General features: G+C 33.5%; 3 protein-coding genes and 1 long non-coding RNA gene across 5 annotated transcripts; 2 read left to right on the forward strand and 2 right to left on the reverse strand.

Moving 5' to 3' along the window:
• Positions 1-457: 457 nt before the first annotated feature.
• Positions 458-4,050, reverse strand: LOC142545611 (putative RNA methyltransferase At5g51130). Its single transcript, XM_075652880.1, is given in 10 exon segments — positions 458-794; positions 876-890; positions 892-948; positions 1,202-1,267; positions 1,379-1,466; positions 1,734-1,965; positions 2,834-2,881; positions 2,992-3,106; positions 3,408-3,616; positions 3,762-4,050. Coding segments are annotated over 9 exon segments (900 nt in total). The 5' UTR covers positions 3,597-3,616; positions 3,762-4,050; the 3' UTR covers positions 458-704.
• Positions 4,051-5,232: 1,182 nt separating this feature from the next.
• Positions 5,233-9,809, reverse strand: LOC142545612 (putative lactoylglutathione lyase, chloroplastic). Its single transcript, XM_075652881.1, has 9 exons — positions 9,596-9,809; positions 8,278-8,485; positions 8,064-8,188; positions 7,845-7,909; positions 7,153-7,365; positions 6,918-6,965; positions 6,647-6,754; positions 5,923-6,063; positions 5,233-5,563 (listed from the first exon to the last, which is right to left on the reverse strand). Exons 1-9 carry the CDS (start codon positions 9,714-9,716, stop codon positions 5,522-5,524), a joined length of 1,071 nt encoding a protein of 356 aa, XP_075508996.1. The 5' UTR covers positions 9,717-9,809; the 3' UTR covers positions 5,233-5,521.
• A 1,003-nt stretch (positions 9,810-10,812) lies between these two features.
• LOC142544588 (uncharacterized) lies at positions 10,813-15,815 on the forward strand. Its single transcript, XR_012820065.1, has 2 exons — positions 10,813-11,106; positions 15,049-15,815. It is a non-coding gene; the product is annotated as an uncharacterized LOC142544588 (long non-coding RNA).
• A 934-nt stretch (positions 15,816-16,749) lies between these two features.
• Positions 16,750-24,160, forward strand: LOC142545613 (DNA topoisomerase 1-like). Of its 2 annotated transcripts, none has more exons than XM_075652882.1 (16): positions 16,750-17,014; positions 18,320-19,493; positions 19,646-19,840; positions 20,067-20,147; positions 20,579-20,638; positions 20,769-20,863; positions 21,034-21,190; positions 21,290-21,415; positions 21,630-21,710; positions 21,819-21,909; positions 21,990-22,123; positions 22,900-22,968; positions 23,052-23,141; positions 23,394-23,497; positions 23,577-23,745; positions 23,871-24,160. In XM_075652882.1, the coding sequence occupies exons 2-16, from the start codon at positions 18,333-18,335 to the stop codon at positions 23,937-23,939; spliced, it is 2,682 nt and encodes an 893-aa protein (XP_075508997.1). In that variant the 5' UTR covers positions 16,750-17,014; positions 18,320-18,332; the 3' UTR covers positions 23,940-24,160. The 2 variants fall into 2 exon arrangements, with proteins under 2 accessions (XP_075508997.1, XP_075508999.1); XM_075652884.1 differs by having other exon boundaries at positions 18,327-19,493.
• The last annotated feature ends 359 nt before the right edge of the window (positions 24,161-24,519 follow it).

Consider the following 24,519-nt stretch of genomic DNA (forward strand, 5'->3'; position numbering starts at 1 on the left):
TTCCAATATTTTACACACATCCTTCTTGTAAATAGCAAAATTATTTTTGTTGTAAATTATATCGCTTTAGTGGCGTGGAAATGAGCCGAGTCGAACTTGGATTGATTTTGAAATATTTTATTGTATTTCACGATATAAAATAAAATTATTTTTTAGTATTATATATTTTTATTATACAAAAAAAAATTAATATTGTCTTTTTTGTATTTTACGAACTTAAATTCACGATTATATCGAGCATTTAATATTAATAATTTTTACAATGCAAAAAATTTAATATAAAAATTCAATTTATCAAAATCTCATGATAAATTTTATACAAAATCTTAATATATAATTATTATAAATATCGTTATACAATGTATTTGCAGTAGCTTCAGAATTTCGCTCGGAAAATGTGCATCATTCACCAATATTTTTGAAAAAGTGAAACATCCAAATTATAACACATGTCAAGAACAAAGAAGTCTAAAACGGACGGATTTGATACATATCGGAAAATTTCTTCTTTTCAACAAAATAACTAACTGAACTAACTTTACCGTACCATTTTGCGCTCGATATTTGAATAGCAGCTTAGTATACAAGTATTGTCCCCTCCTAGTATATCTCTATCAACTTTTGAGTTCATTCAGGACAAGGTAGGTGACCAAAATATAACACAGGCCTGTTTTGTGATAAGCTTTCATTCAAGCCTTCATTTTTCATTTCCAGAAAGCCAAGATTGGTCTGTCAAATTCGGATTTGGTACCCGATAAGCCTGACGTTATGTTTTCTACCCTTCGGAACCCTATCTATCATTGTCAAACAAGAACTCAAAAATCAGAAACTTTCTAATGTAACTTTGAAAAAATTTAATAAGTCGAGCATATTACCTTGTCAAGCAGTATGTATATCCTGAAAATCTTCTGGAGGTATCTCAATATTTTTATAGTTAGCAGCAGCAGTCTGCAGAATAAGCAGATGGATGTTTCAGGAGAAATTTGACCTAATAAACATTATGTAATTTTGCTTCAATTGTTTAAGAAGAGAAACCCCGAATCGAAAAATAACCATCTTTACATCCATTCCATAAAACTCTTCAATGGTCTAGTTCATCGATTAGTAACCACGAGATAACATGCAGGCAAGGATCATTTGATTGCTCAGATCTAGTATACAACAAAATTCATTATATGCATTTAGTTGGAAAAGAATATACCTCAGAGACAAGCCGATTCTTATAATATGAGCTCCACGGTTGAGGTTCCAAAATGAAAACACCACCCTGCCACAAGAATGCAAACAGTTCACAAATGAATTTTCAAGTAATATATATGAATAAAAAGCAGGTCAACACCAATAAGACAACTGAAATATAACTGTGTGCATGAAATACCGGTAGGAGAAGCGTCCAGACTCTCCTGAATAAAGTAATTAGCCCATCGTCACCCCAGTTCAGATGTATCCATTTGGTCACACTTAAACTAGTGACAGAATGAAAAAAAACTGATTAGCACATAAAGGAGGTAACTAAAACTTAATGTTAGCCGGAGAGAGAAAAGATTACACATTATTCAAACAGAAGATTTTTTCTGAATAACTTGAATCAATATGTGAGATATGCCTTTTTTTAGGGTTTGTATGTGCCATCTATCAGTTTGTTTAGGATTTCACTAGTCATATGAGGTCAGCAGAATCATAAGATTCAGAAAATCATATCGCCGTAGACAGAACGAGCTCCTACATATTACCAAAGAACTGCACTGTAGTATGTATTTGCAGGTGGGCGCGGGCGCCAACTCTGAACAACATTTCCTTTCTGAAAAGAAACTATCTTTAACAGATCTTTGTTCAATGCAGCTTCTGTCAGTGACTCACTTGCATGGTTCTTCAAGCCATTTACCAACCCAGCATCAGCTGATGTGTTATGAGTACTTGTCTTCACGACTTTCCTGAGAGTCCAATATGCATCCTGAACTCGATCTGGAATATATGAATTATTGTTATTATTCCAGTCTAAAGATAACGTTCAAAAAAATTTGGTGGTTGCTGCAAAAAGAAAGGGGTGTGTAGAAAATTTGGTGCAAGATTAACACTTTTCCAAGTTTATCAACTATTAGTTTTCATGGCACATGCATTACGTTTGTTTAAATTAATATTATGTAATATATTTTTATTTTAAAAGTTTTTTTAGTGATGCTATTCTAAATTGTATTTAATTACTTATAATTCTAACATGAAAAATTAGAAATGCAAACTCTTAATAGATATTGTTTTTTTTTATATAAAAAAAACAATTTATCCTTCGAATACATTATTATTTGAATACATATTTATATCATTTTTTGCAATCAAATAATACAATTTGGATACCTGCAATCAAATTGAAAAATATATATTTAAAAAACTCTTTACAAAAAGCCAAATCATAAGAGTTACGGATATGGTGGTTACAAATTTTGAGGATGATAATGAATTTTTAAAAAAATGATAAAGATAAGGATTAAAAAATTATGTTTTGACATCTTTGTCCTTTAACAAAAAAATGAATGTGTATTTTTCTAGGCTATATATGTAATTCGACATTAGTGTCACATTGACGGACCGATTCTGTTAGTATAGGTGCCTCAAGTTTAATATATATAACAATAGATGATTTAAAAAAAAAATTAGGTGCAAAAGAAAGGGGTGTGTAGAAAATCCACCGCGTAAAATTCGAGCATGGTACGAAATTCATTACTAAAATAGAAAGCAGAAGTTTCAAAGCTCCTAGACTCGTGTATTTGACATTTACATATGTTATTGACCTTTCAGCACTCAATGATTTACACTAAAACTTTGAAAATGTTACCTCCATCAATATCAACTCCAAGAATGCTCCTGCAGCCAAATGCTTTTGCTGTAGAAAAAGGATAGAAATCATGGACTCTTCACAGGCCATACAAGGTAAATTATTAGTAAACAATCAAACAGCACACTTAGGTTATGGGATAATTCACAATTGAGTACCAATAGCAATTGTGATCAACCCACTGTTACAGCCAATGTCAAGGCAATCCTTTCCCTCAAACCATTCACCCTTCATCACCTGTAATCTAGGATCTTTGTCCAAGTCCTGACCTACCTTGTAACACCATAGAAATGACAAATCCCACATTCAGTGTCAGGCAATAAAGAATCGGATAGAATTTTAGCATTTGACATAGTATCACAGGACTACTTGTGACAATTACTGATCCGAAATTCTTCTAAAATTCAAAGGCAGAGTTAGGATGGTCAAACAAATTTTATCAATTATAGCAAATATGAACCTAAATAAAAGAAAAGAAATTTATTCATTCACACACAATAATACAACATAACAACTGAAACTATGGAAACAATATAGGATATAAATGAAAAGTGACGAAAAGACGAGAGGGTACCCTATATCCACAGTAGTTTCTGTAATTTCCAAAGATTGCAACTTCTTTTTTATTCCTTCTCTTAGAGGATTCCTGTGGAGTAGAACACGTTACAGCCTCCTTGACCTCCATGTTTTGCTCATTTTCGTTGTTTCTCTTGCGACTTTTCAAGTATCTGGCATTGCCATTGTTTTCATTTTCTCCAACCATGTTTCACGAATTGTGTGCCCCTTCAATATAAAGATCACATTTTGATAAGCAATTTATCAAATTTCTAAGTTTCACGAATGAAAATCTTATTAAATCGCCTTTTGCACATGCTGCCAAATTTCTTAGTCCGCTTGGATTCTCCGCAAAAAGGGTATATAGGTTCACCTAGCTCTCTCCAGCCAACAAAAAACTGCAACCGTGGCGGAAGAAGCGTGGAGGTGTGTATAACAAGTAAAAACATAAAAGTTTTGTAAGGAACTGAGTTTGGAAGAGAGTTCCAAGCAGAAAGTACGGGTACGCCGGAAATTCAGAAAAGCTTACCAATGGCCGCGGAGTAGCTGTAATGTAACGGCAAAGATGCGATGGCGAAGGCGGGCTTGCCGGAGGGATCAACAACGGCTGGAACAAACTGAGAAGAGGGTTTTACAATGGGCAATTGAAGAGTTCAAGTAATTATGAAAATAAAATATTCTTATTTTTATCTCATTTTATTACCTTAAATAAATTGTGAAGGGTACCAATTAATTAATCAATTCACTTGTTAACTATTATTTAGTACGGTAAAAACTCGTGTGAGACGATTTTATGAATCATATTTTGTGTCACAAGAGACTTACTCATTTAGTACATACTAAATTAATTATATCGTTGTATTCAATATTATATAAATTATTACAATTAAAAAATTAACAATATGTTACATTTACTAAATAAAAACATTCATTTCAATTAAAATTATTGTGATATCACAACTAAATTAATTTAAACTTAAACATTTAGTCAAATTTATTTATAAATTGTGTGCTTAATAATTTAATTGTAATGAATGCTTTTAATTATATTATTTATAAAATTTATTATAACATTGTCTAAAATTATAATGTATCACAATAAATATTTGATTAAATATATTATATAATGAAGCAGAGCAATGCAAATAATTATATAATATGGTGAAGCAGACATGAAATTGGAAGAGTTCAAAGCGAAACCATTGATAATTTCAAAGGGCTACTAAATGTGTGTTGTTGATAGTTAAGGGAACAAAGGAAATTTAACTCTTTTACCAATGGTGGAAAAATATTAAAAAATGATATAGAAAATGATGTAATAAAGATTCTTAATTACACAATATTTCTGAACTTGGTCAAGAAATTTCAAACTCTTGTGCCTAAATTGCATTTATTTCGGTTATTCCCTGTTTTTAACTGAAACCTAATTTAGGAAGAAAAAAGTTGCATTAACCAAAAGACATTGTATCGTGTGTGTGTGTGTGTATAGGTGTAAATATATTATATATATATATATATATATATAAGTGTAAATATATTAATTACTTAAAACAGAAGGAAAAATATAAGAGGACTATGTCATGGATAGTGGTTTTAAAAGATAAATATTTCAAAACTTTATTGTCCAACAAACTTCTGCTAATCACAATCCAAACTAGCCTCGTAAATTTTCGGTTTTTGCTTGCTTTTACATGGCATTTGCTGGGTAAAGTGGTATAGTTTAATGTTAATCGGTGTTTAGTGATGTGGTTTGATAGTGAAATATGTGATTACTATAATTATTTATGACAATTGTGTTTAAACATTTAATTCAGTCACTTGGTATAGCAGTTGGCTCTCAGGTCTCAGATCAAGCCATACAATTAAGTGCAAATTGCGTAAAATTTATTTTTGCCAAAAAGAAGCATGAATCTACATTTGACATAAATAACTAAACCAAACACAGTTCCTAATCGTCCACTGCTATCTGATAGACACAATGCCATTTGATTGACAAAACGGAGATGAATGCAATAACTGATTGAGAAATCACGGGGTATCATTTGACAAGAGCAGTAGGGGCATGCAGTGCTTTGGATATGAATGGAGGCTGCTCTCCACGGACAGGCATAGCGATTTCTTAAAGTAACTAACTCACTCCAATTCCTTGAGAAAATCCATGTTATCAACAAAAACCTGCAAGGTTCGTGATAACATGTACTGTTCAAATGACAGTTGTGATATAATAACACAAGGCTTCTATTGTAACAAGTCCACCACAAAGCCTTGACGTGGATGAATTAATAGACTGTGCTTCAAGCGGTCTAAAAATAATAAGCCAGTTATTGGGTTAAACCAAAATCCTCTCGACAATCTTTAAATTCCTAAATGATTAAAATTAGAAGCATGAGATGGAAGACAGAAATATGAAGAGCAGTCATCGTTGTAATAATCTGGGTTCTTTTTCACATAGCTGACCTAGAAAAATCAGTAACTCGAAAACCAGTTTAAAGCAAGTTGTCTTTTTTTTCCCTAATAAAAGTTAGGGGGTGTACCGTTTTCCAACCATCAGGATCCAGACATGCAGTAATCTTGGTGCCAATACCAGGTAGAGGTCCAGGTTCCCTGGTAATCTTTCCACCAGCAAGTTCAATTGCTTCAGCAGTTTTATATACATCATCTGTCCCTATGGCTATCTGCAGGAAATAATCAGTCAGCCAAAAAATATGAATCAAACTACTACAGAGCAAAGACTGCAGTGACATCCAAAAAAATAATCACACAGTGTCGAGCAGCAAATAACTCGCATATTAACAACATGCCAGATCACAAAACTAAGAAGTTGCAACAGATATTTTTAAAGAAATGTCAAAAATGAATTTATTTCTCTCTCGCGTTAACATATTCTAGACATTTAAGCGTGACAAGTTCTTTCCATTTCAAGACTGGAACCATAGACGTACATAAAATAAGAGGTGATTAAATGATTAAATTTTGATGTCCTATCCCTGTTTGAATTCTCATCTATCTACTATTGGTCCAATATTGTGGGCAGTAAATTAGTTCTGGATTGAAAAACACATGGACACACATTAAAATAAAATTGTGCCATCAGCCTTCATGTCAATAGTCGTGTCTAGGAATATTAAAGATTCGTCATATCTAGCATCCGTATCATGTTATAGCAGTATAAATGTGTTGGTTCTACGTGACAAAGCTATAGACATGCAAAGAGTGGGGTCACTTAGAATATAACTCTTAACAACAGAATAACCAAACCTGGGCATACGCATTGCCTTTGTCATATTCAGTCACGCCATAGTTGTAGGTCAACTCTAATACCGCATTTTTATCTTCAGGGCCATACCCCATCATAGCTATCGTGTACTTTATAGGAGAAAGAAAGCAATCAGTTATGAACGAAAAGGAGGGGGGTTAGAGAATAGATCACATCCAACTTTCGCCTTGCATTTGATAACTTAAGAAAAGTAAGAAAATTTGCATCAAATTTATTTAAGAGAGGGGAGGGGGGGTGGAGAGAAAGAATTGCCTTGAATTCAGGATTGTCTCGCTTGCGAAGAAGCTCCATTCCAAAAGCCTGAAATATGAGAAAAAATTCAAAACTTACACAAACATGCAAAGGTAAGAACCCTAGATGATGATGATGCCTTTTAAAAAACAGAACGGTTACTGATGAATAGGTCACCTTACATAATTGGGAAGTAAAACCTCATAGCTTTGAACGTGTAAACCAAATACAATAGTCAAAAGCAAAGTAATCTCACCTTCTCGTGGAATTCAATAGACCGATCAAGATCTCCAACTCGAAGCATCACTTGACACAATGGCTCAGGAGAAGGACCTCTCTCTAAGAGTTCAAACTTATAACCATCAGGATCCTCTATAAATGCAATAACAGTTTTCCCACCTTTGACAGGACCCGGTTCTCGTGTAACTTTTCCACCTTTAGCTTTTATTAGCTCTACGGTCTTTGTTACCTATGCATTCCAACAATGCCAAAGGAAATCTGTAATTATTAAGGAAGGAAGGTCTTTGTGGTATGTGTGTTGATGTATTTTGATGTTATGCATCAGGAGAGAGATTATCTTATTCTAGTTATTTTTTTTTTTACAAAGCCAATCACCATATCACACTTAAAAAGAAAAATTCTGCAAAACAACTATGTTGATAGTAAAACAAAAAGAAACATCATTCCACTGCACTTAAGAATCACCAAAATGTAATTATTAGCAATTATAAATTGAAATTATGTTGAATCTTTTGCTTCACTATTCATTCGCCCTCCTGACTGATGTGATCCTCTACATTATCCACTTTTGATATTCATCATTTGGATAAATAATTGCACTTGAAGATATGTACGAGTTCAGCAAGGTCAAAAGTGAACGTTGAAAATCACAGTTGACAAATCATCAGGCTATCTACAGCATAGCTATAAACATGAACAAAATCTCACATCTTCGACAGCAATCCCAAAATGGCCAAAACCAGTACCAATGTCATACTTGTCAACCCCATAATCTGTCAGCATCATAAAAAAACAAATTTTAGAGGTACGTCAACTTGTCCAATTGTAGATAGCAATGTGCACATGCAAAAAGGAAAAATTAATGCATGTGAGCATTTCAATGGAAGTCGGTAGACGATTGAAATAACGAAACTGCCAATAGCTTACTGTAAGTGAGTTCGATCACAAAGTGAGAATCTTCAGGTCCATATCCAAGGAAGGCGTTAGTATATCTTTCATCAGTTACGTCGCGCTTTCTGAGCAGTTTCATGCCTAAACACTCAGTGTAAAACCTGCAGCATCATTTTATTACCCTTAAACAGCCATTCTACAAACAAAAACGCCCAAAAATCAAAAGTCATTTATGGCATAAAAAACATACTTTATTGTCCTGTCTAAGTCCCCAACTCGGTAAACAACATGAAGCATTCTTCTCTTGTCTTTTTTAACCCAACCTAATGTATTTTCTTGTGTTGCAGCAGTACTTGCCTGTGCCGCAGCATTTCCTGCAGCACTAACTGCTGGGATGATGACTGCTCTTTTAAAGAACTTGCAACTTCTAAGTCCAAATGATTGCAACTGAGGCACGGCTGGATAATGTACAGATGATCAAGTAAGTTACCCTTGGAGAAACCGATGATACAAGCTCACAAGTCATATTTCTTTATTGTTTTTTTACTCATAAGCGTCAGTTTAAGAGTCGTTAACTATTTAATATCATTCTAACCTTAAAAAAGGTAACATCAAGTAGCAAAAATTATGTTTACTAAACAGGGTATTGAGCATTTTCAAGATTCGACAATCCTTACAACTCAAATTTTCATCATCTAGCTCAGCTCTACTAGACTATAGAGCATACTCAAGATACTCACCTTCCACTCTAGCCATAAAAGGTTTTATGTAAATCATAATCGCATTACCTCAATTCATGTGTTTAAAGTCTCCTTTTCCATTGAATTTACCATAAATGTTATAAAGAATCCCATCAAATCCCAACAGCAGGCAACATAGTCAACACCTCAAACAAATCCCAACAGCAGGCAACATTAGTCAACACCTCAAACATCTTGATCGAAGCGTATATACTACTTTGTACCAAAAATAAGCAATCGAGGTTCATATAAAATCAAAATTCATAATCAGGTTCTTAAACAGATCATAAAGCACCTAAATTCAAAATATCGCTAACAATTTAGGACTACAATAAAATGCTTTAACAGAACCAGAGCAGTCTTAGTAAAGTTAATGAAATGTGGCTTTTATCGATATATTTTGCAAAACCAAAAAAAAAAAAGCAAAAAAAAACTAAAAGCGTGGATATTTTCATACTGCTGGCCCTTAATTTGTACTGAATTAAAGAGAATCATTCACTACAAAAGTCCAAATCACATTCTTATCTTACACTATAGCAACTTTTTTTTTATTATTTACGCAAATATCTCTCGGTTCCAAAACGGTGCTTTACGTAGTATGTTACATTAATTTGATCTCGTTCCCTATAAAGCTATCTATTCATCAGTAGAACTCATATACTGATTCAACCAACCAATTAAGTAACATAACTGCATTTTTTCAATGCAAGATGCCTAACTAGCACTAACATAGTCCAAACAGTTCATCAAAAACAAAAAAAATGATCACTGAAAATACGAAATTTGAAGATTCAACTCCAAGAAATTGTAATAATCGGCAGAACTCACCACTTCCGAGATATACTGGCGTGAGTCTACGATTGGGGAAAGAGAAGCAAGCAACGTTGGAAAATCTGAGAGACGAAAGTGAGGGTTTAATCGACGACGCCACCGGAATTATCCTCACCATTTTTTTATTATATTATTCTCTTCCCTCTATAAAATTCCAGAATAAGGTACACTGGTACTCTTCCAGAGTAGCAGCAGCGTGTGACGCTGCATCAGACAGATTTACCTGATTGGGCTCAAACTCTTAACAAATTGCACATTGCTCCCTTATCTTTAGGCTGGCACTAACGGGCCGCAGCCTCGTCAGATAGCCAGCCCTCGTCCTGGATCATACTGGGCCACACCAAGTACAAGGGCTGGATACAAACGTTCAGTATACTAGAATGAAACGGGTCAATCCTGAACCCAAACCAAGCTGGGCACATAAAAGATCTCTATGGTACTGGAATTATTATTATTTATTTAATTACATTTTATATATTTCCAATATAATATTGATTAATACAAGTTTTACCGTTCTGATTTTTCAAAGCCATAAATTACTCTCATGTAATTTTAAAGTACCACACAAAATCATATTTGAATGATCAATTTATACTATACTCGGAGTAACGTTAAATATATTTTATATTATAATATATATAATATATTCAATTGGTCATTCTAATTCAAAATAAAAATGGTCTATCAAATAATCAGCTAAACATATTATATGAACAATGTTAAATTAAATGTAACATAGGTCATAGACTCGGTCCTTGTTTGAATTCTCGTTGCAGTGGTATTAATATTTTGAGTACGTGAGACCGTCTCACGGATCCTAATCTGTGAGACGGATCAACCTACCGATATTCACAATAAAAAGTAATACTTTTCATGGATGACCCATATAAGAAATCCATCTCTCAAATATGACATGTGAGACCGTCTCACACAAATTTTTATCTAATATTTTTCATTGGTATTCAATTTCGACGCATTTATTTAATATAAATCGTAGTAGAAAATAGGGTATCTATATTGTACACAAAAACTCTATCTTACCGGTTAATTTTATTCATGAAAAAAAAAAATTTCACAAGACGCTTATGTTTTCTTTTTGGGATTTGCTTGTACTTAAATTTGATTGAAAATCATCCATACCTGTTGATTTGCATGAACTTCTTGACTTGACTAAATCCGTTTTTTAAAACAAATCGAGCTCAATCAAGAGCTATAAATTTGACACATATTCTATGCATATGAAGTGGAAGATCGATGATATTTAAGAAAATGGATCCGATCAACTATTTCTAAAAAAACGACATTCTCAAGTGTATCTGAAATACAAGATCATTTTTTAAAAATGGAATGCAACAATCAATTCCCTTAAAATTAAAGTTGCAGGTTTGGTGCTATTGCAGAGTCCTTATGTTGGAACACCTATAGCGTCCGATATTCTTATTGAAGGTCAGATCACTAACCTGGAAACCCGAGGGGTCATGGAGTTTTTGATATGCAAATTGATTAAGGTAACGTATCACCCGTTTCCCATTATTTGCAAGTCATAAAGCTGGTGTATCCATCAAGAAAGTGGGGGAAGTAACATAAATCAGAGACGAAGGTAATTATTTGCATATTTTAAAAGAACTAGAAGACATGTACGTGCGTTGCACGTGTGGAACATACAATCGTAATTTCTAAATTCCTCGTTATATATTTTGAAATTATAAAGATCTATACATAAATCGCGTCATTAAAAAATTAGCCACAAGTTCTACAAGTATTCATCGAAAGAAATTTGACATGACATAAAACATGAAGATAATTGTAATATTTTAAAAACATTTTATTTTTCGAGAAAAAAAAATATTTAAAAAATATAAGCAAAATCTTATAAATTGTTTTAAGTAATTATAAATGTAAGAATAATTTGTTTCACATAAAAAAAGATTTGAATTCATTCTTTTTCCTCATTTTCTATCAATTTGATGTATATAAGAGTAATTATTACAGATAAAATCAATTTAAGATCATTTCAATTCTTTTGTAGTGTTCTCTCGTGACACCAAATAATTATTTGGGTCTGTCATGCATAAAATTTTACGGTTTGGCCCATTGACACTCACGTCAGTGCAATTCTCATTATGTTCGCAATTAGGTTTGTATATGGCTTTGCACGGTACATCAAAATTATAAGAAATAAAAGTCTTGTCTTGGGTAACAAATATAACATTTGACCTGAAAAAATAGATTGTAAATCTTTTTCAAAATAAAATTTCAGTTTTCTTTAATTGATTTTAAAATTCATCAATGACTGAAAAACAAAAAAACATGCATTTTTTAATACTATTTAACGAAAATAAGGACATACATGTAAATTCACACAATTTACGTTATCCATGGATATTAATTTACTCAAGTTAAAAATAAAATTGTCACAGAAACTCATATGAAGTTGTTTCGTGGGTCAATTTTGTGATACATGTCTCCAATCCGACTTGAATCATGAAAAAAATATTGTTTTTCACTCTGAAAATGATTGGGTCGACCCGTATTAGGATATATACCAATGAAACCGTCTCACAGAAAACCTACTCAAAAATTGGATAACTATAAAATTTTGAAAAATAGAGTAAAATTCATCTTTCTTCGATTTATTTTAAAATGCATTAACATTAGTTGATAAAAAAATGTCGACTCATCTTAGAGCTATATCTACTTGATATCGTCTTACATAAGATTTACTCAAAAATTGGATAACTATAAAATTTTGAACAAAAACATAAACTTCATTTTTATTCTATTTATTTTAAAATTTATTAATTAATGAAAAATATAAATCAAACTAAAGGACATCCTAAAAAATAAAGATAGAGTTCACACGAGTTTAAATTTAAATGACGCTCTAAAAAATGGTAGCTAAATTTTTCATTCTAAAAAATGGTAACTAAATTTCATTTTTTTTCAATTTATTTTAAAAGTAATTTAATAGCTATGAAAAAACAAACAAAAACATATATTTATTATTTTTATCATTTTGAAATTCATTATATATATAAGTGTTTTTTAAAAATGGATTGCAAATTTCATCACAAAAAATGGATTGATTGTATTTATATTGGTAGAAATAGATGTTTTTGCATTTATTTTTTGTTCATGTATTTGTTATGTTCTTGTGACCTTATAAATATATGAGTTTCATTTGTAAGCTTACTATTATGACCTCGTGTTTTGCATTATGACATAGTTGATGGGGTTATTTTAGTCATTGTCCATGTTAAGGTTAACATGATTTAATTCATTTTAGTAGTTATCATTCAATTGTATTTATGTTGGTAGAAATTGATGTCTTATGCATTTATTTTTTGTTCATATGTTTGTTATGTTCTTGTGACATTTAGTATTATATTTGTATTATGAGTTCCATTTGTGAGCTTACTATTATGACATCGTGTTTTGCATTTTGACATAGTTGATGGGTTTTGTTCATATTAAGGTTAATATGCTTTAATTCATTTTAGTAGTTACCATTCAATTCTATTTATGTTGGTAGAAATTGATGTTTTATTCATTTATTTTTTGTTCATGTGTTTATTATGTTCTTGTAACCTTTAGTTATTACCTTCGTATTTTTTTGTTCACGTGTTTATTATATTCTTGTGACATTTAATATTACTTCTGTATTCTTTTTTCACTTGTTTTATCATTATTCTTTGCTTTTTTTATATTGTTTTTTCCATGCTTTCTTTTTCTTCTTTGCGACATTCGTTTTTTTTTTTTGTTATTTTCACCTTGCTTTTTCCTCTTTGTAGCATTTGTTTTCTAGACATTGTCCATGCTAAATAGGATTTAATTCTTTTTAGTAATTATCATTCAATTGTATTTATGTTGGTAGAAATTGATGTCTTGTTTATTATATTCTTGTGACCTTTAGTATTACCTTTTGTGTATTTCATTTAAGTACATTGTTGTTTGGGCTTGATAAAATCCATTATTCTATTAATTTATATTCATTGTTCTTCCTTTATGAATTATATTTGGATAAAAAATCTTTTATGATTTGATAGAGTTGTTATTATGTCATAATCATGTTGATTGAAAAGTTTTTCATATGAACAAGTGAACATATATGTTTATGGTCATGATGCTATTTTATCTATTGTGTTTTGATATGAGCCGTCAATTTGGGTTGAGTCTGTCGGTTTGGCCTGCATCGCCAAACAGTTTAAGTGAGTTATGTTGAAATTTTGTCGACTCATTTAAAGGTGAGCCTAAATGAGCTCCCACGAGTTTATATTAAATATTTATATATATAATATTATCGTTTTTCAATCATGAATTCTTGATATAAAATAGAAAATATCATTTTGATTTCAAAATTGTGATGTTACTATCTTGTCCAAAAATTATGGGTTGTTGAGACATTTTAGCAGTCACTCAAAATTGAGTGTCAAAGTTGACATTTGAGTTTTATTTTTGGATTCCTGACAATATGTTCGTCAACATATTATTTTTAAAATGGAGTGCAAATGTCGTTCCAAAAAATGAAAGATAAATTCAAATGACACTCTAAAAAATGGTAGCTAAATTTTTCATTCTAAAATATGATAGCTAAATTTCATTTTTATTCAATTTATTTTAGAAGTCATTAATAGCTATGAAAAATGTTCCAAAAAATGAAAGATAAATTTATATGACACTCTAAAAAATGGTAGCTAAATTTTTCATTCTAATTGAAATTCATTATATATATAAGTGTTTTTTAAAAATGGATTGCAAATTTCATCACAAAAAAGGATTGAAAATTTTTTTTTCTTCAATTTAGTTTAGATTCTTAATTAATAAATGAAAACAAAACAACAAAAGAGATATGTATTAATGAATATTCAACTCATATATTTATAGTGGTAATATATTCATTAATTAATAAATGAAAACAAAACCACCAAAAAGATATGTATTAATGAATATTATAATGAAGATAAGGACATAGATGTAAATTCACAATTCAACTCATATATTTATAATAGATAATAGATATTTAATGAAGATAAGGACATAGATGTAAATTCACAATTCAACTCATATATTTATAATAGTAATAGATATAAATAATTCTTACACCAGCCGCGATATAAATCTGTTTCACGGACAATCTGCTTTATGGTAATGACAGCATCTCTTGATGTTAGGCACATTCTGAATCATGATAGACTGATCGGTTGTTCGTTCCATAGCCTTTGCTAATTCATGATAGACTGATCTCTTGAAGTTGAGGTATCCATTTGTATAATGTTAGATATTATTATGCAATCGGATTTGATACTATTCTAATTATCATTTATTTGTGATATGATTTTCTTGTGATTTAGCTGTAGAAAGTTTTTGTACCCTTATATTCTTTACCACTTAGAAATCAAAGTATGTTTTTCTAACCAATCTTATGCCTGAATGACATTTTCCATGTCAAGGGTGATATTCGGGCCTTGGAGGATCTTACGTACGAAAAGCGAAAAGAATTTATCAAAAACCATAAACTTCCCAAAAGCATTCCTCTCATTTCCTTCCATTCGGAAGCAAGTGTAGCACCAGGAGTCATTGCGACCATGTCAAACATTGCGCACGCAGAAGATGCAGCCACAGCATCACGAAGAGTGCCTGTAATAGTCCCTGTTTCAGCTGCCATCGCTCTTTGTGCCCTCCATCTACGACTAAGATATGGGGAGAAGAGCGACGGACTTGTAACATGTCGAGATGCTGAAGCTCCCGGTTCACTGGTTGTAAAACCAGGTCCGAAGTTCGACCATTCTTGGATGGTATACTCTTCATGGACAAAGGATCTCACCGAGCCTGATTCTTGTGACATGTGTGAAGCTCTGTGGACTATGTTAGTTGAACTTGGAACGAAGATTCAGAAGTGAAGGTTAACCCGGTGTCTGACAATATTTGTGATTGCAAAGGTTTCTGGGATTCTTTTGTTTATGTTTTGCCACTGCAGATATCTCAAGTTGAGTTTGTTTGAAAACAAGAAGCTGAAATGAATGTCTTTTTTTCATTAGCTTTTATCTGAATCTGAGGACAACTTGGGATATTTTTTGAGGATTGATGGATAAGATGGACCAACTGGATAGTTTGTCTCGTCTTAGGTGGTGGTATTTTTTGTGGTGATTGATCCATATTGCATTTCATTGTATCAGTCTTTCACTATCATGTATAAAATCAACGATGTTTATGACTAGTGTTTTTTTTTTCTATTTATTTAAATTTGAGCTTGAATAAAAAAATTAGTTGACACGAAATTTTATTCTTGCTAAAATTTAGAGTCTGAGCTAAATTTATTTAGTGTAATTGTCAAAAAAATGACTCAATCATAAGAATTTGTTTTGAAATAGATAATTGAGTAGTTACACTATAATCTATATAATGACTAACAGAGGTAGTTTTGTTATTTGTAGTGTTTTGCTCAAGTATAACAAGATTGAGGTTTGTTAAAGCAGGCTAGAATTTGGCGGGTTATGTGACGGAGCATGCTGACTCGGTGGATCTAGCGAAGTTTGTGTTAGATTTGACTATACGAATTGGAATATTGTCAACTCAACTTACCTATTTTATACAGTAAGTCTTGTTGATTTGATATAATTATTTTGTTTTGATAGTTTTATTTAAAACCAAATTCTTCAAAAAACTGTGAAGCATATTTTGGTACGTTTTTTTTGAAAGAATTTAATTTGAATTTATTAAGATATTTATAGCTATAGAAAAATTATAGGCAATGGATTACCATGCATCGATTCAATATCCAAATTTTGGCATCGATAATTTTGGCTCTTCAAATTTTTTAAGCTATCTTTTATTATTTAAAAATATAATTTAACCACTAAAATTCGTATTCAATTTTTGATATTTTTTAAAAATCATATTTTTCTCGAGTATCAATTCAATTTCAAAATTTGGCAACCTTCATTTAATATATTTTTTATTCACACTTTATTCACAAGTATCGCGTGGATGCGTGTACCACATCAGTCTTGTTTGGAGGGGAAGGGGGTGAAAAAATTAGGTGGGCTAACCTGAGGTCGTCGACCCGTAGCTTAGATGGCAGAATACCCGGGTCGGGTCATGGCAAAATTCCACATGAAGGCCGACCCATAACCCGAATTCAGATACAATTAAAAAAACAATCGGAAATGCAACCAGGCAGCTCTCCCCCTTAAAAATTCACCTTACGCCGCATTTATCTCCTGCTCACACCCCTTTTATCTCTTCGACGGTCACCGTCCACTCCGGCGCCGCCGGCGGGAGCTGCGAAGCTCATTGGCTTCCTGCAATATTTTTGTTGCTATAGCACCACTATCACCTCAGTTCCCCATCTTTATCAGATAAAATCTCAATCGGTGATTAAAGAATCTGAAAGCCCGATTTCCGTCGAGGCGTGAGGTTAGATATGAATTCATGTATCTTTTTGTTTATTTATCTTTTCAAATTACTCTGGTGAAGGTGCAGAAGATTTTTTTTAAATGCGGTTGTGGTTATTTTTTATTCTTCGTGTTTATTTTTCTCAATGACGTCGAGAAAAATATTGGATATTTCGATTGTAAGATTGTGATTTTTTTAAATTTTTTTGCTTTTCATTCAGTTAATTAAGTTTTTAGAATGATAAGGTTTCTGTACCTCTTAAATCGGCTCTATTTAAGGCTTGCGATGTTAATTTTATCTTTTTTGTTTGTAAGGTTATTCGAAGGAGGTTTTTCGAGCTAGTGATTAAAAACTGTAATGTTGTTTACTTTTCTGTTATCTTGAAAACGACAAAATGTCGAACTTTTGTAGTCACCAATACTAGAATGGCCCTTAAGGATGACCTATGGAGGTTGATACCGAATCAAGATCAGGAGAATTGTACTGAAGTAAATCTGATCAAGTGCATGGGTTTGCTGGACACGATTTGATTTCTGTCAATTTTTGGTAGTCTAAACCCTAAAGATGTTATTTTCTTTACTGTATAGTTAGCTTATAAAAATTTGGATTTGTGTTCATTATGAAGCTGAAAAGAATCAAAATCATGTTCCCCTGCTCTTTTGTTCTTGTAATTTTTGGCTATGCAATTTATCTGGTGTATTTGCATCACATCTGCATGTTTGTCATGTTCTCATTGTGGAGTAAGCTAGATCCAGCTCTAAGATTTGAATATTGGTTAATCGTACAGTGAATTATTCATTTGAGTTAGCGTTTGCAAAATCATGCCCATGACTAGAATTTCGTACACTAGTTTTCTTATATATATATGAATGCTCTAAATCTGTATGAAATATCTTTAACTTCTTTCGGGTGTTCCCAATGCTTTATTTATATACCATTGAGTAGTAATTTATTTTATTTATTTGTGCCTATTTCACAGTTGGTGCATGCATGCAGAAATTAGTTTCTTTTCAAGATTCATTCATCATCATTCTTGCATCATGATTAGTTTTTCTTCAAGATTCACCATCATTCTGACTTTTGATGATGATTGTAGCTTATTTCGATTACAACCAATCATGTAAATAATTTTCATTTAACTTAGGATGTTATTTTTGGATTTTAATTTTAGTAAAGAAAAGACAGGCTCATGTGATCCCCTTGTACTGAATTACCACATCTTTAAGCTCTTTTTGATGAGGAATTTGATATTCAATGTTTTTCCTGCAACAAGCACCATTGAGACAGACATATATCTTCAACTGAATCTGTTATTTTTGGATAAAGGTAACAGCAACAAATGGCGGTTGATGCTTTTGATGAAAAAAAATTGTTGAATGATGTGGATGAGGATGAGGATGAGGATGAGCAGCCGCTAGTTTTTAAAAGGTCTAGCTCTTCTACAAGGCAAAACCCTGTGAACTCAGAAACAAAGAATTTATCATCTCAAAAGCATGACCAACGGTTGGGGAGGCCAACACCTGGTCAACAATCTCGTAACGGTGAAAGTTCCACCGTGCAAAAGGGTAATTCGGTTCCTCCCTCTTGCAAGGCACCACCTATTAAGTCTCCTCTGGCAAGCCCAAAATCATCTAGTTCTTCTGCCAAGGAATCATTAGTTAAGTCTTACGCAGCGAATTCCAAAAGACCTACTTCAGTAACAGATGAGCCCAACCCTGTTAAGCAACAAGTCCAAGAAGAGCAGCCATTGACCCAAGCTGCAGGTGAAGCCAATGATTCAGAGGATTCTGGAGATAATAAACCACTCAGTGCCAGGCTTCCTAGCTCCTCGAAGGGCAACTCTAATCATGCCAAACAAGGACCTAATACTTTAGCTTTGGTTCAAAAGCGTAGTCTCCCGAAAAAGGAAGATTCAGATGATGAGAAGCCCTTGTCTACCAAGTTCCAAGTAAAGTCTGACGCTAGGGTATCCACTAGTAGGTCTAATAGTTCTGATGAAAGAAAACCCATATTGACCAAAGCTGATCAAAATGGGTCTAGCTCAACAGATCACTCTCAAAAGAAACCTTCGTCTATTCTAAAGAAGAGACCTCCGGATTCTGTGAAATTTGAATGCCGATCTTCTGAAAAAAAGGCTAAGCTTTCTGATGCATGCACTGCAGTTCCTAGAGGTGAACCAAAGGTAGAGGATGATGATGATCATGTTCCCATATCACAGAGAATGAAGAATCAGAATTCTTCAGCTAAGAAATCATTATATGTAAAACAAGTCACTAAGTCTGTATCTGCATCGGCAACGAAGACAAATAAGAAATCAAAAAAGGTTGTGAAAAGCACAAAATATTCCATTTCGTCAAAGGTTCTTCCCAGCTCTGGTGAAGGACAAAAGTGGACTACTTTGGTCCATAATGGTGTGATTTTTCCACCTCCATACAAGCCTCATGGAGTTAAGATGCTCCACAAGGGAAAACCTGTCGTCTTAACTCCAGAACAGGAAGAGGTTCCTCTCTTCTCACTAGCTGTGTCACAACACATATAAAATGTGCATTGATGCTATATTTCTCTTTCTAATTATTTAAGTTAGCAATTTCTATCTCCTGTATGTTAGATTATCGCAAATAGTGCAGTTTCTAATCCTTATGCTTTTGGTAGGTTGCAACAATGTTTGCGGTGATGCTGGATACTGAGTACATGAACAAGCCTAAGTTCAAAGAGAATTTTATGACTGACTGGCGGAAGATACTGGGAAAGAATCACGCTATTCAGAAGTTGGAAGATTGTGATTTTACTCCTATATATGAATGGCATCAAAAAGAAAAGGAGAAGAAGAAACAGATGAGTACCGAGGTAAAGCATTTCCTTTTCTTATGATGAGCATGAACGCCATGAACGCAGAGAAAAGAACTTTGCTTGCTTATACTTGATAAAAGCTTTGTCCTGACGGAAAAGGATTGTTTTCACTGAGACATAATTTGTTTCTGTTGCATAATATGGTGCTCCTGTGAACAGCCAAGCATGTAATATATATTTTCATAAGGGGCATACCAATGTTCAAATTTTCATTCCTTCTCAGGAGAAGAAAGCTTTAAAAGAGGAGAAATTGAAGCAAGAGGAAAAGTTTATGTGGGCAATCGTTGATGGAGTCAAAGAGAAGGTGTGATTCTGTCCTTAATCTATGTGCTGTGATTTTTTCCCCACTTGATAATTGGGAAAAAATGAATTTACTTATACCGAATGTCTGAACTGTTGAAAGATTAAAATGGCATCACAATTTATGGATGGCAAATGAACATGAGGGTGTAGTATTTTATTGTGTTGATTGCATATTGTTCTCATACTGTGTTTATATTCCTAGAGTAGACAAAGATTGATATGCATGGTTTATCCTCATTCTTGTACATGATGTGCAAATTGCTGTTTTTGCATTTCACCACTTTATCAAATGACGTGGATTCTACATTTTTGTTTTCACATTGCTGCTTTGCCGCATTAGCATTTTCGTCTTATGTTACGATGATGGGAAATTTTTATGTGCATCCCTTGTTTGTCTGTGTCTCCAGAAGCTGACAGTTATACCATTTCCAGGTTGGAAACTTCAGGGTTGAACCACCTGGATTGTTTCGAGGCCGTGGCGAGCACCCTAAGGTTTATCAACATTTTCTCAGTAGCAATAGAAGAACATATTGGAGATTTGCACGTATATGCTTTGCATCTTTATTTGAATATTTAGTGGCACACAGGTTTTTTAAAGTTAAATACTGTTACTTTTTAACAGATGGGGAAGCTAAAAAAACGAATACAGCCAAGTGACATAATCATAAATATTGGGGAGGATACTCCAATTCCCGATTGTCCTATCCCTGGGGAAAGGTTCTACTTTCTTAGTTGTTTTTTTTTCTTTTCTTTTCTTTTCTTTTCTCTTTTCTAAGACCAGGTTGGATCTTTTTTTCAGAAAACCTTCATGAATGGCTAGTATTTTCTGTTATCAATGCTATCTAGTCTTAAATAAAATTTAACCTTGTCAATATGCACTGTGGCAGCTGGAAAGAAATAAGGCATGACAATACGGTGACCTGGTTAGCATATTGGAATGATCCAATAAACCAGAAAGAATTCAAATATGTGTTCCTAGCAGCTAGCAGCACCTTGAAAGGCCAGAGCGACAAGGAGAAATATGAGAAGGCTAGGCTTTTGAAGGTAATTGAAATGTATTCGGCTTATCAAAGCTTTACTTGTTACTCGTGTTGATGGAAATCTGATGGACTTATTTTCAAAATCTTATGCTTTTGAATGAAGAACCATATTCAAGGTATTCGAGCTGCTTATACCAAAGATTTTTCTAGCAAGGATCCTACAAGGAAGCAGATAGCAGTTGCTACCTATCTTATAGACAAATTAGCTCTTAGGGCAGGCAATGAGAAGGTATGAGGTGCAAAAAGATTTATTAATTATGTTAACTTCTAGTTGTTTGAAATTTCTTTGGGTGTGTTATCTTGATCATCATTGCGATCCAGGCTTGTTTAATTGAAGAAATTATTTGTCCCTAAAGCACAATTTATTTGTTCTCGAGTATTGGCTGTAACAATTCCATAGGAGTTCTATATCAAGTTTTATGATTTCCTTTGTCATCTTGAAGGACGATGATGAAGCTGATACAGTTGGTTGCTGCACGTTGAAAGTAGAAAATGTGGAACCTGTTCCTCCAAATATCTTAAAGGTAAAGAGACTCTGTTGTTCAAATAATTGTCTTGGTCCTGCAGCATGATGCCTTGTCAACAACATATTTGAAGTGATAACCTCCAGCATTTTCCTGCTTTATTCACAGTTTGATTTCCTTGGTAAAGACTCTATAAGGTATCAAAATGAAGTAATCGTTCAAACTCCTGTTTTCAAAGCAATCCAACAGTTTCGAAATGGTCAGTAAATGATCTTTTGCTTTGCGTGTATGTCATAGTTTGGTATCAGCTTGTCTTACCCATGGATGTGTTGTTCTCAGGGAAAAAAGGTGGTGAAGATCTTTTTGACAAGCTTGACACTAGCAAACTGAATGCTCATCTGAAGGAACTCATGCCTGGCCTCACAGCCAAAGTATTTCGGACATACAATGCATCTATTACGTTAGATGATATGGTGAGTTGCGACATAGGACTTCTGACCTGAAACTCAAGTTGTTATGTATGTATGCGTTGTACAATACTGCTGTTATTTTACCCTTCGTGTAACGAATATAAACATGAAAAAAATGAAGCAACTTCCGCTCCCCACTCATGCAACTGGAGTAGGAGTGAATTAGCTTGAAGTGAGGACTGATGTAGCCTATGAAAGTATCCCTAAATGGAACTCATGGTCAATGTCTCATATTGAAACCCTCATGATTAATAAGTTGTAAAGGATAATAAGCCTGCGGCATTTTCCAGCAACTTTAGTTCATGCAAAAAGTTAATCAAAGAGATACTCTGATGTTTTGTCAAACATCTAACCGTGGTTCTTTCCAAATGGTGACTTTGTCACAATTATAATTTTTCTCCGTAATTCCTACACGATCACAGGCTACTTCCTACTAGTTTGGGGTTGATAACGTACTTTTTGATCTACTAGTATAATTGTGTTGCCATTACAATGGGGATGTGACATAATGGGATCTTCTCAAATTTTTGTGTTTTATGAACTTACATCACACACTGAAATGTGCTAAAATAATAGCAAGCAGGACCATTCTCGCTGTTAAAATATGGCATTCACTGGTGCAATTTAACTAAAAAGTTCCCCTCAAATTTTGTGCTGCTACTTTTCTTCTGAATGGATGCGTAGAGAAATCCTAGACAGCCGCACCACTTCTCTTATATTGTTTTACAATTGTTATGTGGTTATAGTGTCTAAAATCTGCTGGTGCCTCTGAATGACAGTTGAGCAAGGAGTCGAAAGGTGGAGAGGTTGCTGAAAAAGTTGTTGTTTATCAACATGCAAACAAGGAGGTAAAGGCTGTTGAATCTGATGATGATATGCATTTTTTCTATGTTTTGTCGAGAACTGTTACTATTTGGCTTGCATCCTGTAGGTTGCAATAATTTGTAATCATCAGCGTACTGTCTCAAAGTCCCACAGTGCCCAGATGTTACGTTTGGATGAGAAAATTGAAGAACTAAAGGTAATATCTTGGTTATATTTCTCATACTGGTTGATTATGGCAGACTGTCAAATGTTGAATTTTAGTATGACTATTTTGGTGGGAGAAAAGGGTATTCACCTGCTTTTATCACAGTATACTGTCTGAAGCCATGTGGACTGGCTCAAGTGTTTAACTGTCTGAATGGTGTATTATTTTATCTTTTCTATGATAGCTTCTTTAAGTCTTGTATTTGTATAATTATCTGCATGCATTGTTTTAAACTTCTTTTAGGGTGCTATGGAAGAACTAAAGGAGGATTTGGCGAGGGCAAACAAAGGGAAGCCCCCCCTGAAGAATGCTGATGGGAAACCTAAGCGGAATATGAACCCTGAAGCGTAATTATAATTCTTTTTTATAAATTTGAAGTTATACCCTTATTGAGAAACACGTGGCTGATGATGGAATGTGTTGCAGATTAGAGAAAAAGATAGCTCAAACTGCTGCAAAGATTGAGAAAATGGAACGCGACAAGGAGACCAAAGAAGATCTGAAAACTATAGCTTTGGGCACATCGAGGATCAACTACCTTGATCCTAGAATTACAGTTGCTTGGTGTAAGCGCCAGGAAGTTCCTATCGAGAAGGCAAGTCCTATTCCCGTCGTAATCTTTTTAAGAATTTGATTTTTTCTTCTTCGATGGGTGTAAACTTGTGTTGATTTCTCCTCTCTGGGTTACCTTACTCTCTCAATGATGATGCTTTACTGCAGATTTTCAATAAGTCCCTTCTGGCGAAATTTGCATGGGCAATGGATGTGGATCCAGAATTCAGATTTTGATATTTTTGAGGCGCACTACGTAATGTAAACAGATGAGAAGCAGAAGCAGAAAAGGGGTCATGGACAATTTGACAAATTTATTGATTGTTGAATGATTATATGCGCGCAATTTCTATTTACTTTGGCCGAAAAATACTAACTGTATTAGATGATCTCAATGGTATCGTGGGGTGATTTTTCCCCCATCTTTGAGTTAATGCGAGCACCTGAATGTTGTCTTCGTTTCTGTGACCGACTTTACTTTCTTTCTAAGATAACATTGGTAAATGAGTTTAAGTGGCTCATATATCTAACCACACAATTCAGTCAGCAGTGTAATTCAGTTCTCCTTGCGTGGTTTCTGTCGAAACAAACTGAAGGGTAAATTACATCCATATAGATAGATGTGCGTAACAGCTGAAGTGGACTATGCCTGCTTGTGAGTAGCTCCATAGCGGCCAAAACTCGCTCAGTCGCTCTTATTCAGCTATAGTTACTCAAACTTCTACTTTTAGAAGTTTTCTTTGAGTATCTATAAGTCAAGTGAGAACGCTTGTCAACCTATTTTGTCGAGGTATGTTCCATTTTTCGGTTAAATTTT

Source organism: Primulina tabacum, chromosome 5 (assembly GCF_025594145.1).
Source record: "Primulina tabacum isolate GXHZ01 chromosome 5, ASM2559414v2, whole genome shotgun sequence".
In the NCBI taxonomy this organism is placed as follows: domain Eukaryota; kingdom Viridiplantae; phylum Streptophyta; class Magnoliopsida; order Lamiales; family Gesneriaceae; genus Primulina; species Primulina tabacum.

Bases quoted from the DNA above. Each gene is read 5' to 3' on its own strand.
- LOC142545612 (XM_075652881.1), bottom strand. From the start codon at position 9,716: ATGGTGAGGATAATTCCGGTGGCGTCGTCGATTAAACCCTCACTTTCG. The intron at 7,910-8,063 runs GTAAGCTATTGG...TGATGCTGACAG, and splicing joins TGTGATCGAACTCACTTACA to ATTATGGGGTTGACAAGTAT. The intron at 6,064-6,646 runs GTTTGGTTATTC...TATTTCCTGCAG, and splicing joins AAGGCAATGCGTATGCCCAG to ATAGCCATAGGGACAGATGA.
- LOC142545613 (XM_075652882.1), top strand. From the start codon at position 18,333: ATGGCGGTTGATGCTTTTGATGAAAAAAAATTGTTGAATGATGTGGAT. The intron at 19,494-19,645 runs GTTCCTCTCTTC...TGCTTTTGGTAG, and splicing joins TAACTCCAGAACAGGAAGAG to GTTGCAACAATGTTTGCGGT. The intron at 23,746-23,870 runs GCAAGTCCTATT...GCTTTACTGCAG, and splicing joins AGGAAGTTCCTATCGAGAAG to ATTTTCAATAAGTCCCTTCT.